The sequence below is a fragment of the Mobula hypostoma genome, chromosome 7 (assembly GCF_963921235.1).
Source record: "Mobula hypostoma chromosome 7, sMobHyp1.1, whole genome shotgun sequence".
Lineage (NCBI taxonomy): Eukaryota > Metazoa > Chordata > Chondrichthyes > Myliobatiformes > Myliobatidae > Mobula > Mobula hypostoma.
This window is the reverse complement of record NC_086103.1, coordinates 67,412,477-67,429,355: the sequence shown is the minus strand read 5'-3', so window position 1 is coordinate 67,429,355 and position 16,879 is coordinate 67,412,477. Positions and strand designations below refer to the sequence as shown.

Sequence of the window (16,879 nt, the reverse complement as noted above, 5' to 3'; positions counted from 1 at the left end):
TGGACTGTGGGAGGACATTGGAGCACCTGGAGGAAACCCACAGGGCCACGGGGAAAACATACAAATTCCTTACAGGCAGCGGTGGGAATTGAACTTAGGTCACCTATACTGTAAAGTGACATGCTAACCACTACTCTACAGTATGACAAAGATGAACTCTCTACCTCTGAAAATTACCTTGTTGTGGCCTTGCATCTTATTGTATACATCTGCTGTACTTTCTGGCTTTCTGGGTATTCTGTTATTGCTTTTCCCATTGAACTATCTTGGTGTACACGTTTTAAAATATTCTGTTGGAATGGCATGCAAAACAAAGATTTTCCACCTTAGCTTGGTACATGTGATAACAATAAATCAATTACCAATCCTTGTAAATCTTTTTTGCTGTTTTCTCAAAGCTTCTATGCCCGCTTTAATGCATAGTGATTTAAACTATGCACAGTATAATAGTGTAGCCAGTTTTAACCCACGCAAATTTAATGAAATGTAGAAGAGTACAGCACAGGAACAGGCCCTTTGACCCACCATGTCCATGTTGAACATGATGCCAAACTAAACTAATCCCATTTGCCTGTACATGATGTTCCTCCATTCCCTGCCTGTTTAGTGTCTGAATAAATGTCTCTTAAACATTGTTATCCTATCACTTTCCACCATCTCACCTGGCAGTGCATTCCAGGAACTAATCCCTACAAGTAGAACAGTCCTTCCAGGTGAGGCAACACTTCATCTGTGAGTCTGTTTGGGTTATCTACTGTATCAATGAGACATAATGTAGACTGGGAGACCACTTCATTGAGCACCCTTGCTCTGTCTGTCACAAAAACCAGGATTTCCTGGTGGCCATTCCCATTCTGACATGTAAATCCATGGCCTCTGAAACTGCCATGATAACGCCATGTTCAGGTTGTGGGAGAACATCTTGTATTCTGCTTGGGTAGTCTCCAACTTGATAGGACGAACATCGACTTATCAAACTTCCAGTAATGTCATTCTTCTCTCCCTTAGCATTCCTCATTCTTGTTTCCCTCTCACACCTTCTCTCCTTATCTGCCCATCACCTTCCTCTGGTGCTCCTCTGCTTCTTTCTTCCATGATCCTCTGTCTTTTTCTATCAAACTCCCTCTGCTTCTTTCTTCCATGATCCTCTGTCTTTTTCTATCAAACTCCTCCTTCTCCAGCCCTTTATCTCTTTCACCAATCACCTTCCCAGCTCTTTACTTCACCCCGCCCCCGATTTCACTTATCATCTGCCACCTTGTACTTCTTCCTCCACTCCACCCATCATCTTATTCTGACTTCTTCCCCCTTCCTTTCCAGTCCTGATGAAGGGTCTTGGCCTGAAACACTGACTGTTTATTCCTATCCATAGATGCTGCCTGTCCGGTACACTGTGTGTTTTGTCCCAGGAATCTCTCTCTCTCACACCCACAGCCTCTCTCAGTCTCTCTAGACCTCTCCCTCCCACTCCATCTTTCAATCTCTCCCTGTGTCAATCACTTTCTCTCTATCTCCCTAGTCCCTTTCTCTATCTTTCTCACAATCCCTCACTCTCTCTCAATCTCCCTCTCTCTTCACTCACAATCTCACACTCCCATCTCTGACCCTCTCAATCTCTTTCTCCCCTCTCTCTATCCCCCATCTCAATATCTCTTTCCCTCTCCCAATCTCCCCCTTTCTCAATCACCCTCTCCCTCTTTCAATCTCTATCGATCAGCTTCTCTGCCAAACTCTCTGCCCTTCCTCTTTCTCAAACTCTGCCACACTCTGTCAAACTCTTCCTCTCTCTTTCTCAAACTCTTCTCACTCTCAAACTTCCTCCCTCTCTCGAACTCTCCCTCTCCCTCAAACTCACTCCGACTCCCTTTCTCAAACTCTCCCTCTCAATTTCTATCAATTTGCTTCTCAGTCACCCTCTCCCAATCTCTATTAATCTGCTTATCTCACAATCACACCCTCTCGATGTTTCTCAATCTTTCTCTATATTTCTCTCTCTCTATCTCTGTCAATCTCAATCTCTTCCTAGCAATCTCCCCCCTCTCTTTCTCAATCACTATCTCCCAATCTCTCTCTCTATCTCTTCTTTCTGCAGCTTATTTTGATCCCGCACAGTAGTACTCCCATACCGGATGGTGATGCAGCCAGTTAGAATGCTCTCCACAGTACACCTGTAGAAATTTGCAAGACTCTTCAGTGACATACCAAATCTCCTCAAATTCCTAATGAATTATAGCCACCATCGTGCTTTTTTGTAACTGCATCAATATGTTGGGCCCAGGACAGATCCTCAGAGATGTTGACACCCAGGAACTTAAAATTGCTCACTCTTTCCACTTCTGATCCCACAATGAGGACTGGTGTGTGTTCCCTCGTCTTACCCTTTCTGAAATCCACAATCAGTTCTCTGGCCTTACTGACATCGAGTGCAAGGTTGTTGCTGTGACACCATTCAGCTAGCTGATACATCTCGTTCCTGTACGCATTCTCGTCACCATCTGAAATTCTGCCAACAATAGTTATGTTGACAGAAAATTTATAGATGGCATTTGAACTATGTCAGCAAGGCGGAGATGCTATTTGTAATCCGTACAGATTGTGGTCTTCTAGTTAGGAAGTCGAGGATTCAGTTGCAGAGGGAGATACAAAGGCCCAGATTTTGGAGCTTTTTGAACAGAACTGTAGAAATGATTGTGTTAAAACGCTGAGCTGTAGTCAACAAACAGCATCCTAACAAAGTATTAGTTTTGTCCAGGTGATTCAAGGCCACGTGAAGAGCCAATGTGATTGCTGCAGACCTATTGTGGGTCCAGGTTCTTGCTGAGTCAGGAGTAGATATTAGGTATAACCAACCTCTCAAATCTCTCACAGCACTTTATCACCGTAGACGTGGATGGTAGTCATTAAGACAGTTCACACTGCTCTTCTTGGGCACTGGTATGATCGTTGCCCTTTTGAAGCAGGTGGGAACTTCTGACTGTAGCAATGCAAGATTGAAAATATCTTTGAGCATACCCACCAGTTGGTTGGCATAGGTTTTAACAGCCCTACCACGTACTCCATCAGGGCCTGTCACCTTGCAAAGCTTCACCCTCTTGAAAGACAATCTAGCTTCGGCCTCTGAGACAGAGATCATAGGGTCACCGGGTGGTGGAAGGATCCTCATAGCTGTAGCTTTATTCTCCCTTTCAAAGTGTGATCAGGTGATCAGACTTTCCACAGTGTAGGTGTGGGATGGCATGGTAAGCGCTCTTGATGGTAGTAAACAGTGGTCCAGGATGTTGGCTTCTCTAGTTTCACAAGTGATATGTTGGTATAATTATTTGGAGACTTTTTCAAGCTGGCCTGGCTAAAATCCCCCAAAGTGATGGGGAAGAAATCAGGGTACGTCGATTCATGCCTGCTCCCCATCTCTCAATCTCTCTCCACACCCCTCATCTCTCTCATTCTCCAGTCTCCCTCGCTCTCTCAATCTCCTAATTCTCTCTGTGTAATACAAAACTTGTCTGATAAATCTCTATTCAAGTTTCCCCTCTCACTTTAAAGTAGTGGTATTTGATACCTTCACCCTAGAATATTGACCATCTTTTCTGTCTACACCTCTAATAACTTTATAAACTTCCAATGGTTTATCCCTGCAGTTTCTGATACTCTAGAGAAAACAATCCAAGTTTGCCCAACCTATTTATTGCTTATACTCACTAATTCAGGCAACATCTTCATAAACCTTTTCTGCACCTTCTCCAAAACTCCACATTCTTTTTGTACGCAGCAACCAGAATTGCACACAATACTCCAATTGTGGTCTAGCTAAAGTTTTATACAGCTGCAACATGACTTCCCAGTTTAATACTCAATACCCCAACTTATCAATGCAGGTACGCTATGTACCTCCTTTAACTCCACTTTCAGGGAGCTATGGTGTTTTTTTGTATTTACTGTGAATTCCTGCAAGAAAATGAATCTCAGTGTTGTATATGGTGACATATATGTACTTTGATAATAAATTTACTTTTTGAACTTTGAACAATGGATTTGCACCCCAAGATCCCTCAACACATCAATACATATAAAGGTCCAACCATTTACTGTATACCTTCTTCTTCCATTTGACCTTCCAAAGTGCAACACCAGGTACCTATCTGGACTAATTTCCACCTGCCATTCCTCTGTACAAATTTTTATCTGGTCTACATCCTGCTGAATCCTTTAGAACCATCGTCACTACCCACAACTTTCCCAATTTCTGTGCTATCTAAAGGTTACTAATCGGCCCCCTATACATCACAACCAACTAAGGTCTGAGCACTGATCGTTGCAGAACTTCACTGGTCATTGTCTTCCAGGCAGAATAATACCTCCCTCCTTCACCACAAATATAGACACCGCCTATCTTCTCTGCTCAAGCCAATTTCGAATCAAATCTACCATGCATCAATGGATCCCATGGACCTCAATCCTCTGGAACAAACTACCATCAGGGATGCTGTCAAAAGCTTTACTAAAGTTAATGGTATACATCATCCACTGCCCTGCCCTCAATCATCTTTGTCACTTCAAAATGACTCAATCACATTTGTGGGACATGAACTCCTATGGACAAACATATATTGACTATTCTTAATAAGTGTCTACTCTTTTCAAGATGCAAGTAGATGCAAGTAAAGGCGGGAGAAGAGAGAGCAGCGCACCGCGTGTGTGCAGCCCTCTAGTGAAAAATGATATCGTATCCGTTAAATAGGGGCTGTGGACAATTCTGATTTGATGGAGATAGCCATGAAAGCACAGAGGAACATCTGGAGAAATTTCTGAAACACCAGTTCGCAATTCAGAAAAAAAAGATTCCCTTGAAACTGATTTCTTTGGACATGTTTTTAATGTTTTCAATGGCCTTTTTCATCGATTTGCTTTAATTTATTTTGTCCGATTACCAGTTGTAATGTATATTGGTACATTTACCTTTAACGTATTTTATATAAGATGTACAAATAGAGACTGCTTATTTTAATCTGTTGTTTTATTACTTGATAATCTCTTTTTGCAATTTCACGTCATGTATAATGCTGTTGAGGTAATGCAACTTAAAACATCTTTGGAGATCTGCAACTCCTAGGATGATTTTTGTAGAAAGTATACATTACTCTACCATTAATGAAAATAAAAAGCCTGATAATTATTAAATATGATCATTGCTAAGTACCACATTAGTTAGCCTTAACAATGTTGTTAAATTGAATTGATAATTTTAAAACATGATCAAGAAGCATTGATATTTTGTGCAATTTCAACAGTTCTATACTCTCAAAATACATTATAAACATGAACAAAATGTAAAAGAGAAAGTAGTTTTTAATTGAATCCTTTATGAGATCACTAGTTCTAACTAAGAATAGAAACCACTACACATAATTAGTGAACTTTATTGGCATTTTAGCTTACCAGCTCTAAGAGGTCTGGGAACACCACCTACGAAAATAGTCTTCCGTGGATCAAGTGGCTGAGAACCATCCATTACAAAATCACTGTCATTGAGATTCCATGGGCGTATCTGAACCTGCATTTAGAATTATGTACACTTAAGACTTCTTGAATTTCAAAAATAAGATAACAAAATATATAGATCTTTTCATACACCCAAATAGTTAGCTGAAGCATTAGAAATTTAAAAAAGGCACCACCTGTGGCATTTGATTACAAGTTAGAATTCAGCTTTTTATATTTTTACTTAAATGATTTTTTTTTTAAACAACAACTTTGTGGTTTTCCTTCTCAACTGTTTTCCTTTCTCTCTGTACTTAGAAATATGAATATAATGTTACTGGAATAAATAGGTGAGCTTATAAAATGTAGAAAGTGACACTGTTTCTCTGTCAAACACAAATAAGATTCCCATGAAAGCTTAATTGCAGATACAAAAAGGGACAAAATTATGTACTTGCAGAGCAGCATAGCTAGAGTTCCTATCCAAGGACACAAAACACAATCTAAGTCTCTTCCTAATTGTTAAGTACAATATATCAAAATTTGATGCTTTGTTATTGGATACACATCTGCTTACTGGTTTATCCTTGATAGTTGGACTTGATACACAAAGATACAGCTTTCCTTCCTCTTCAATGCAAGCATCAATTAAAGCTTGCACAGAACCTTCCTCCTGAAACAGCAGAAATGCATAGCCTGCAAAAGAAGATAAAGAGTAAGTTGATTCATTTCAACTAGTGTAGTTGCTTAGGCACCTTGTATTTTGCACATTATGAGAATATATACTCAGCTGCCACTTTATTAGATACACCTGTACATTAATACACACATCTAATCAGGCAATCACATGGCAGCAACTCAATGCAGAAAAACATGCAGATATGGTCAAGAGGTTCAGTTGTTCAGACCGAATATCAGAATGGGCAAGAAATGTGACCCAAGTAAGTTTGACCGTGGAATGACTGTTGGTGCCAGATGGGGTGGTTTGAGCATCTTAGAAACTGCTGACTTTTTGGGATTTTCATGCACAACAGTCTCTAGAATGATGCACAAAACAAAAAAAATCCAGTGGGTGGAAATGTTTGTTAATGAGAGGGGCCAGAGGAGAATGGCCAGACTGGATCAAGCTGACAGGAAGGTGCCAGAAAAACAAATAACCATGCACACAACAGTGGCGTGCAGAGGAGCAACTCTGAACACACATGTCAAACCTTGAAGCTGATGGGTTACAGCAATAGAAGACCACAGACACACACTTAGTGACCACTTTATTAGATACAGGAGGTACCTAGCAAAGTGGGCACTGAATGTTGATTTTAGATTTTCTGCAGTGGTATGATCATTGCTACAAATAATTATTTTACCTTTCTATGAAGAGGCATTTACCATGCTTCATTTTAGCAGAATAAACATCCTTCAAAAATCTAGCAAATTAATAAATGAACATTCTTGAAAAACTTTCAAGATATAAAAATTGAGCTCTGACAGTCATTGCTAGCTATTGAGAGACTGCTAGAAAACCAGAATAATGCTACTTCTCTTTCCGAATGGTTCTGTCAGCAATACATGTTCTAATTATTTTATTTATATTGAAAATAAGCTATTTATTGATTGGTAGACACAAGTCTTTTGTTAAATCTTAAGGCATCAACAATGAAACAATCCTTAAAATTAAAGAAAAAACTTAATTGTCCACAGTGCTACTACAGGGAGGAATAGAAAAAAAAAAGTTTAAGCTGGTACCTAGAAGAACACACAGCATGTACTGTACTTCTGAGTTTCATGATGATCTAGGGAAAAGTAGGGTTATTATGGCAAGAAGGAAAGCAAGGAGACTGATAGATCTTCTCGAAGTGCTGAATGGCTCCCATTCTTGCACTGCATCACATTTTAAATTCACTTACTTATAATGAAATTCTGATGAGGTAGAAGTTCATTCTCCCTGCTGCCTGATTCTGGAAGTAAGTCCTCAGATCCCTGGTTAGCAATAGCTGTGGGTGGTGCTGTAAAGCCAAGGTATGTATTCTACCTCACGATTATACTGTAAATTAAAACCTTGGTGGGAACCATTACAATGAAACTTGGGGAAATCAATTTGCCTATGTGGTATATGTACTTGACAACAGGCATTGGGCCCACTGAAATACACAAGGTCATCAGTTACAAATAGCTCCCAGAGATGGTGATAGGGATAGTGACTCATTGGTTAAGTGAACAGACAGAATATTCTGTGGATGAGAAGGAGACTCCCAGATGACAGGTTGCCTCCTAGTTCCAGGGTCAGACATGTCTCAGATCACATCTACAGCATTCTTAAGGTGGAGGGTGAGCAGTCAGAAAACGTAATACACATTGGCAACAATGACAAAGATGGGAAAAGGGTTGAAGTACTGATGAGTGAAAATAGGCAGTTAGAAAGGAAGCGAAAAATCAGGACCTCAATGATAGTGATCTCTGGGTTGCTGCCTGTGCCACATGCCAGTAAGAGCAAATGTAGGAAGATATGGAAGACGAATGTGTGGGTGAAGGGTTGGTGCAGGGGGCAGGATCTATGAATCATGGGGATCTATTTCAGATCTATGAATCACGGGGATCTCTCTGGAGAAGGTATGACCTGTACAACAGGATGGGTTACACCAGAACTCAAGACAGGCCAATGTCCTCGCGGTCAGGTTTGCTAGAGCTGTTGGGGAAGGCTTAAATTAGGTTGGTAGTGGGTTGGGAACCAGATAACTATAGGTCAGATGACAGAACAATTGGTGTAAAGGTAGAGAGAGGGTAGAACTGCACAGGGATCAAGGGGAAAACGTGCCTGGAGGTGGAGCAGGTAGGGGATGTCCTTAATGAAAACATTGCTTCAACATTCACCAGAGGGACTTTAGATGAATGTGAGGTCAGTGTAAAACAGGTTAATGGGCTGAACCATGTTGATGTTAAGTAGCGCTGAGAGCTTCTGAAAAACATTAAGATAGATACACTCAGTAGTTACTTTATTAGGTGCTTTCTGTACCTAATAAAATAGCTATTGAGTGTATGTTCTTGGTCTTTTGCTGCTGTAGCCCATCCGCTTCAAGGTTTGATGTGATGTGATTTCAGAGATGCTCTTCTATATACTACTGTTGCAATGCATTGTTATTTTAGTTACTGTAGCCTTCCAGTCAGCTTGAACCAGTCTAGCTATTCACTGGATTTTTTTTTGCTTTTTACACCATTCTCTGCAAACTCTAGAGGCTGTTTTGCGTGAAAATCCCAGGAGATCAGGAATTTCTGAGATACTCAAACCATTCTGTCTGATACCAATAATCATTCTATGGTTAAAGTAACTTAGATCACACTCCTTGCCCATTCTGATGTTTGGTTTGAACAAATGAACCTCTTGGCCATATCTGCATACTTTTGTGTACTGAATTGCTGCCACATGATTGGTTAACTAGATATCTGCAATAATGAGCAGGTGTATAGGTGTACCTAATAAAGTGGCCACTGAGTGTGTCACCGGGGATCCCAGCTTACTACAGAAAGCAAGGGGAGAGATTGTTGGGTATTGATGATGACCTTTGCAACCACTCTAGCTATACGATTTGTACCAGCGGATTTGAGGTTGGCAAATGTTGTTCCATTGTTCAAGAAAGGTAATAGAGATAATCCTGGGAATTATAGACCAGTGAGTTTTCCAACAGTGATGGGAAAATTATTGGAGAGGATTCTTAGGGACAGGATTTATGAGCATTTAGAGAGTCATAGTCTTATTAGGTGTAGTTAATTTAGCTTCGTGAGGGGCAGATCATGCCTCACAAGCCTTAACTGAGATATTTGAGATGTCAAAACAATTGCGATTTACCATGACAAAACAAATTGATGGAGAGTAGTAGATGTGGTGTATATGGACTTCAGTAGGCATTTGACAGTTTCCTATGATAGACTCATCCATGAAGTCATGAAGCATGGGATCCCTTGAAATTTGGCAGTGTGGATTTGAAATTGGCTTGCCCACATAAGACAGATAGTGGTAGTAGATTAAGCGTATTCTGCATGGAGGTTGGTAACTAGTCATTCGCAGAGATCTGTTCTGGGACCCATGCTTTTTGTGATTTTTATAAATAATTTGGATGAGGAAGTGGAGGGGGTGGGTTAGTAAGTTTGCAGATGACATGAAAGCTGGAGATGTGGATAGTATAGAAGGTTATCATAGATTGCAGTTGGATATACAGGTAGACAGGATGCAATGCTAAACTTCGGAAGATTGAACTTGAAGGTGGAATACAAAGTTAATTTCAAGGTACTTACTAGTGTGGAGTAACAGAGAGATCTTGGGGTTCAAGTGTCTACAGAATTTGCTGCAGAGGTTTATAGGGTGATTAAGAAGGTGTATGGTGTGTTGGCCTTCATCAGTCAGAGGATCGAGTTCAAGAGCTGCATGTCATGTTCCAGCTCTATAAAACTCTGGTTAGACCATACTTGGAGCACTGTGTTTCGGTCACCTCCTCATAGGAATGATATGGAAGCTTTAGAGGGGGTGCAGTAGAGATTTACCAGGATGCTGCTTGGATTAGAGAACACATCTTATAAGGAAAGGTTGAGCAAGCTAGGGCTTTTCTCTTTGGAGCAAAGGATAGGAGGTGACTTGACAGAGTTGAAAAAGATTATGAAAGGCATAGAAGGAGTGGACAGAAAGCATCTTTTTTCCCCACAGCAGCAATGGCCAACACCAGAGGACATCTGCCTAAGGTGAATGAAGTAAAGTGTAGGGTGAATGTCAGACATAATTCTTCCCCCCTCCCCCCCTCCAATATGCACAGAATGGTGGCTACCTGGAACGTACTGCTAGGATTGGCAGTAGAGGCCGATATAACAGGGACATTTAAAAGACTCTAAGATAGGCACATGGACGTAAGGAAAATGGAGTGTAGGATGGAAGAGTTAGATTGACCTTGGAGGTTTATAGGGGTCAGCACAACATTGTGGGCTGAAGAGCTCATACTGTGCTGTACCGTTCTATGTTCTAGATAGCTATAAATGTACCTATGAGTTCAGCAAAATCTTGACCAAATGTCCAATTGAATAAGAACTGTTTGACTGATTACTATGTTATCAGTGCACACAAAATTATGCTAAAAAATATTGATTTTTACTTTAAGCCTTCGATTGTATTTGTGATCACTACTGTGCACTCTATCCAAGCACAGAATGAAGGTAAAGCATTTTAATAAAACTGTTCCTTAAATCTTGTTAACATAGTGACTACTTAAGTATACAAATTTGAAACTCCATTTGTATCATACTCATATAGATCCCAAAGCTGCTGTAAATCAGAATTATAATCCTGGTGGGCTCAGCTGTAATTGCATTTCACTTCCTTTCTTTTGTAATTCAATTCACATCATCAATATATAATTCATCCTTCTAAGCATCCTGTATATCAATAGCAACATTAAATTTAGTTTTTTCAATTAATATTGATAGATAGATCTTGGTTGGCATGAAACTGGTAGGCCTAAAGACCTGTTTGTATGCTTTATTACTTTTATGCTTCTTAAAATTTTACGGTGCTATCCTCAACATCGTCAATAAGCATACAGCCTGAAAGTAAGATTTCAGAAAATATTCTTACGAACTGATATCATGGTAACAAGTTTTTGTCTGCATTTTTTAAATCATCTGTCTATGGCAATATTTAAACTAAAGCTAATTAAAATTGCTTCTTTTTAAAGATGAAAAACTTATTTTTTATAATCATCAGCTCTTTTTCCATTATGCATGCTGAACATTCCAACAATAAATATACTGGACAGTTCTATGTTTTTCTCAGTTAGGTACACCATGAATTGCTATGAAATCAAAAGCAAAATTGCGTGTTAAATACAATCTGGCTTACCTTTTGGTGGAAAATATGACTTGCTCTCTGCTTTGTGAGGCCAATCAACAACCAGGGAACCAAAACGACGAAAACTAGCTGTGATTTCATCTGTTTGAATGAAGTACATTTTCTATCTTACTGTTGATAATTTTGTAGGTTCAAATCGACTATACTCCTCATTTACAAATATGGAAGAAAATCATGCACAGCCTTTGGGCCCAAATTGCCCAGTTGCATACTGTATATGTGAAGATGCTTCTCATGATATAGTTTATATGATATACAGTACTGTGCAGAAGTCTTAGGCACCCTAACTATATATACGTGCCTAAGACTTTTGCACAGTACTGTATACAAATGATATATAAACGGATGCATTGTAGACAGCATCTAAATATCTGTTTATTTTAGCAAGTTAAAAATGATTTTCTTATTTAGTGTTTATAACAAAATGGAGGCCATTCTCATCCTAAGCTTATCATTCTATCATTGAGATTGATTCAAATTTTTTGTATATTTAGTTTCAAATTTTGTGCCAACAAAACAATTTTAAAACTACTATCTTACCTTCATCAATATCAGGTGGCAGACCACCAACAAATACTTTGCGGGAATATCGTTCCACTCGTTCACCATTTTGGTGAGGAAAACAATGAGGAGAATTTATGCCACTATGAAGAGCTTGATCACCACGTCCATCATCAAGGAAACCATCTTCAACTGGGAAGAGGGATGAATGACCTGGATGAAATCAAATATTAAACAATTATAAAAATACACAAATATTACTCTTCAAAGAAGTTTTAGTTCAAACTTGTTCACCCAAGAACCTTATTTACTTCTTCTGTGACTGATTTTAATTGCATCCTTTCAATGCAGAACATTGAAATCTATGTTCACACTGGAACTTGCTCATTCAAGTTTGGAAGTACAGCAAAGTTAAACAAATAGAGATGCAGAATAAAAATAAATTGGCTGACATAACTGGCCATCTGTACCTAAGTAAAGGTTAATATTTGTGTTAAGGATTTAACAGAATCATTTTCAAGTTCTATCGTGTAAAATCCTATGGTTAATGCCACCTGGAAAACATACCGACAGCTGCCTCAGCAATGTCTGCAGTTCAGTCTGCTGTTCAAGACTAACAGTTAATTATTAACAACATTTTAAAATCTTCTAAAATTAAGAAATATCCCTAAACTTCACTGCTTAGAGATTAGCTTTATTTGTTTCATGTACACTGAAACATATGGTAAAATGCATTGTTTGTGTCAATGACCAACACAGTCCATGGACTGTGTTGGGGCAGCCCATGAGTATATCCACGCCTCTGGCACCAACATAGCATGCCTACAACTCAATAACCCTAACTGTACACCTTTGGAATTTAGCAAGAAACTGAACACCCAGAGGAAGCCCACATGGTCATGGGAAGAACATATAAACTCCTTACAGACAGCAGATGGAATCGAACATTGACGAGTGATAACTGGCACTATAAAGAGATTGCCTTAACTTGCTACACTACCATTTTGTTTCCTATTCATTATAAACTTCAGAAGTTTCTAAATGAATAAATATATTTATGAACAGAGAAACAACGATATTTATAAACTAAAACAATTCAAAGGATTACTGAAGTGTAGAAGTTGTGGATGCTATTGAAGATCCTCAGTGGTTTTGGGAGAGGTACCAGGGGTTTTTTGAAAACAAAAGGGTAAATGGATAATCCTATAGATCAGTTGACCTAATACCAATCATGGAGAAACTTCAGAATGCTATAAATGAATAAATTAAAGACAAATGGTGTTTGATCAATTTCTCTTAAGTGGTGACAAAGAAAATTAATGAAGCTAACGTCCTGTTTGACATTTTATCATTTGGAGATTTCCAAGCAAACTAATGTCTTGGGTTAAAGGTATATTGGTAATATGGATATAAAATTGGCTTTGTAACACTAAGTCGTGGCCAGTGAAAAACGTTTATTTTTCCAGAATAGATGGATATTTACAGAGGTAATTCATCTTGTTTTCGTTTAATGACTTGGGCATTTTTTCCCTATTTTTCTTTACAAAACTGCTCAAGCACTGATAGATTGCATGGGGATCGTGAGTTAACAGCTCTTTTCAAGTCCAGCCACAAATTCACAATTGGGTTAAGGTTTGGACTCTGACTTGGCCACTTCAGGACATTAACTTTGTTACTTTTAAACTATTCCTGTGTAGCTTCGGTTTCATGCTTGGGGTCACTGCCTTGTTGGAAAACAAATCTTCTCCCAAGTCGCAGCTCTCTTGCAGACTGCATCAGGTTTTCCTCCAGGATTTTCCTGTATTTTACTGCATTCATTTTACTCTCTACCTTAACAAATCTATTCCTGTCCCGTTCTCAACCAAGTGTCTGTTATGGCTATGGCATCATAGTTCCATGTACTGATCCATGCTCTTAAATTCATGGCCCCTACTAGCACCAAAATACCCAGACTTCAATCTTCCTGCTCCATCATGAATATTACATTGCTCCTGCATGTTCTTACTTATCATGACATCCACCTTCCTTTCAATTCCACCACTTCCTGAGCTGGTGCTCTGGTTCCCATCCCCCTGCGAAACTAGTTTAAGTACCCCTCGCTAAATATTCTTCACATAATTCAAGTGTTTTTCTTATTATTTGCCAAAATGGACAAATTTATATCTCTCCACATTATATTCCATTTTCTGGATCTTCATCCTCTTATTCAACCTGCCCATATCCCTTATGTCCTCAGCAAAGCTTACTTTCCTACTTTGTGTTATCAGCACATTATCTCTGATTTAATCTGTTATGCATCCTATCATCTCACAAGTCTGTTTCAGCTCTTAGTGTTCATTTCATTTGGTTACTAACTTAAAAACCGTACTAATTTCATTCACAAGCCTTCTAGGCCCTGCAGAAGTGAGGCTTTCCCAGAGCATGATGCAGCTACCACTATGTTTCATGGTAAGGATGGTGTTTTTGATGATGTGTAGTGTTTGGCTTACACCAGAGTGTTTAGTTTAATGGCCAAAATGCTCAATTTCATCAGACCATATAACCTTCTTCCAGCTGACTTCAGAGTCTCCCATGTGCCTTCTGGCAAACTCTAGCCAAGATTTCATGTGGGCTTTCTTTCTGACATTCTCCAATAAAGCTGCGACTGGTGAAGCACCTGGGCAACAGTTGCTGTATGCACAGCCTCATCCATCTCTGCCACTGAAACTTGTAACACCTCCAGAGTTGTCATAGGTCTCTTGGTGGCCTTCCTCGCTAGTCCCCTTCTTGCACGGTCACTTCTTTTTTGAGGACAACCTGCTCTAAGCAGATTTACAGCTATGACATATTCTTTCCATTTCTTGATGATTGACTTAACTGTACTCCAAGTGATAATCAGTGTCTTGGAAATTTTCTTGCATCCATCTCCTGACTCGTGCTTTTCAATAACCTTTTCACAGAGTTGCTTGGAGTGTTCTTTTGTCTTCATGGTGTAGTTTCTGCCGGGATACTGACTTACTAGCAATTGGACCTTCCAGATACAGGTGTATTTTTACTACAATCAATTGAAATGCCTTGACTGCACATAGGTCTCCAAAAAGAGATTTCCATTTAACTAATTTACGTAACTTCTAAAACCAATTGGTTGCACATTAAACAGGGTGAATACTTATGCAAACAATTATTTTTGATTTATATTTGTAATTAAGTTAGATTACTTTGTAGAGATGTGTTTCTACTTTAACATAAAAGAGTCTTTTTCTGTTGATCAATGTAAAAAAAAGCCAAATTAAATCTACTGTGATTCAATGTTGTAAAACAATAAAACACAAAAACTTCTGGGGGGGGGGGAGAAACACTTTTTAACACTTTTTATAGACCTAGAGTGCTGCGTCTTTTGAAGAACATTAAGGTGGAAAAATCCCTAGGGCCTGATATATTATTGAGAGAGGCAAGAGATGATATTGCTGGGGTCTTGACCAATATCTTCACTTTCTCTTCAGCCAGAGCGAGGTCCCAGAGGACTGGCAAGTAGCTAATGTTGTGTCATCATCCAAGAAGGGAAATGGGGATAATCCTGGAAACTACAGACTGGCGAGTCTCACAGCAGTAGTCGAGGTGACCGGAGAGTATTCTTAAGGATAGGATTTATAAGCATTTAGAATTTCATAGCATAATTGGGGATAGTCAGCATAACTTTCATTGGGGCAAATTTTGTCTTAAAATCGAGTTTTTAACAGGAGATGACAAAGGTGATTGATGAAGCTAGACGTGTGGATGTTGTCTACATGTATTTTAATAAGGCATTTGACAAGGTCCCTCATGGGAGGCTATCCAGAAGATTAAGATGCATGGACACAGTGAATTGGCTACTTGCATTCAGAATTAGCTTGTCATAGAAGATAGAAGGTAGTAATCGATGGAACTTATCCTGGCTGGAGGTCTGTAAACAATTTAGTGACCTTAATGAAAACAGAGAAGGGTGGATAAGTTAGTTTGCAAATGATATGAAGATTCATGGTATTTTGGATAGTGTAGTGGACTGCCAGAGAATATAGATCAATTGCAGATATGGATGGAGAAATGCAGATGGCGTTTAACATGGTCAAATATGAAGTATTGTACTTCGGGAGATCAAATGTAAAGGGATGGTACACTGTTAATAGCAAGAACCTTAACAGTGTTGATGTGCACAATAATCTTGGGGTCCAAGTTCATAACTCCCTAGAGGTGGCCACACAGATAGCTACTGTGGTAAACATGGCATATGGCACACTCAATAGTTGAGAAACTGAGTTCAATAGATGGGAAGTTAAGTTGCAGCTTTATAAAACTACATCTGGCATATTGCATTGAATTCTGGTCCCTCTATTATAGGAAGGAGAGTTTTGGAGAGGGTGCAGAAGAGATTACTAGGATCCTGCCTGGATTAGAGAGTATGTGCTATAGAGAGAGGACAGACAAACTTCGGTTTTCTCTGAAGTGAAGATCAAGATTAGAATTGATTGAGGTTTATAAAATGGTATGAGAGGCACAGATCGACAGCCAGTATTTTACCAGAGGGCATGAATTTAAAATAACAGAGGTAAGTTTCAAGGAGATATACTGGGGATGAAGCACCTTTTGATAGAAAATACGGTGGTGCTGCCTGGAATGAGGGTAACTTTTCATATTAAAAAACACAATGGTGGGTGCCTGGAATGTGCTGCCAGGGCAGGTGATGGAGCCAAATATGACAAAGGCACTCAAGAAGCTCTTAATTAAGCACACAAATTTGCAGGATGTGGATATTGTGTAGACAGAAGGGATTAGTTTAGTTGAGCATTTGATTACCAATTTAATTAATTCAGCACAACATCGGGGTTGAAGTGTCTGTTCCTGTGCTGTATTTTTCTATGCTCTATTTAAATATCTGAGTGATGAGAGATTACAGATATCTGAAATGCAGAGGGACCTGGGTGTTCTGATACATGCATCATAAGACTAGTATTCAGATAGAGGAAGGAATGAGGAATGTTAAAAGAATGTAATAATTTA

At 39.2% G+C, this 16,879-nt stretch overlaps 1 protein-coding gene across 2 annotated transcripts in view; it reads right to left on the bottom strand.

The window, feature by feature from the left end:
* The window catches only part of cpeb4b (cytoplasmic polyadenylation element binding protein 4b), a 99,630-nt gene that overhangs the window by 14,489 nt on the left and 68,262 nt on the right, over positions 1 to 16,879 (bottom strand). For both annotated transcript variants that reach the window (XM_063053566.1, XM_063053567.1), the window contains 4 exons: positions 11,903 to 12,076; positions 11,354 to 11,443; positions 6,056 to 6,174; positions 5,437 to 5,551 (listed from right to left, as the gene is read on the bottom strand). In XM_063053566.1, the coding sequence (XP_062909636.1) occupies positions 5,437 to 5,551; positions 6,056 to 6,174; positions 11,354 to 11,443; positions 11,903 to 12,076 (498 nt within the window). The remainder of the gene's footprint in view (positions 1 to 5,436; positions 5,552 to 6,055; positions 6,175 to 11,353; positions 11,444 to 11,902; positions 12,077 to 16,879) is intronic.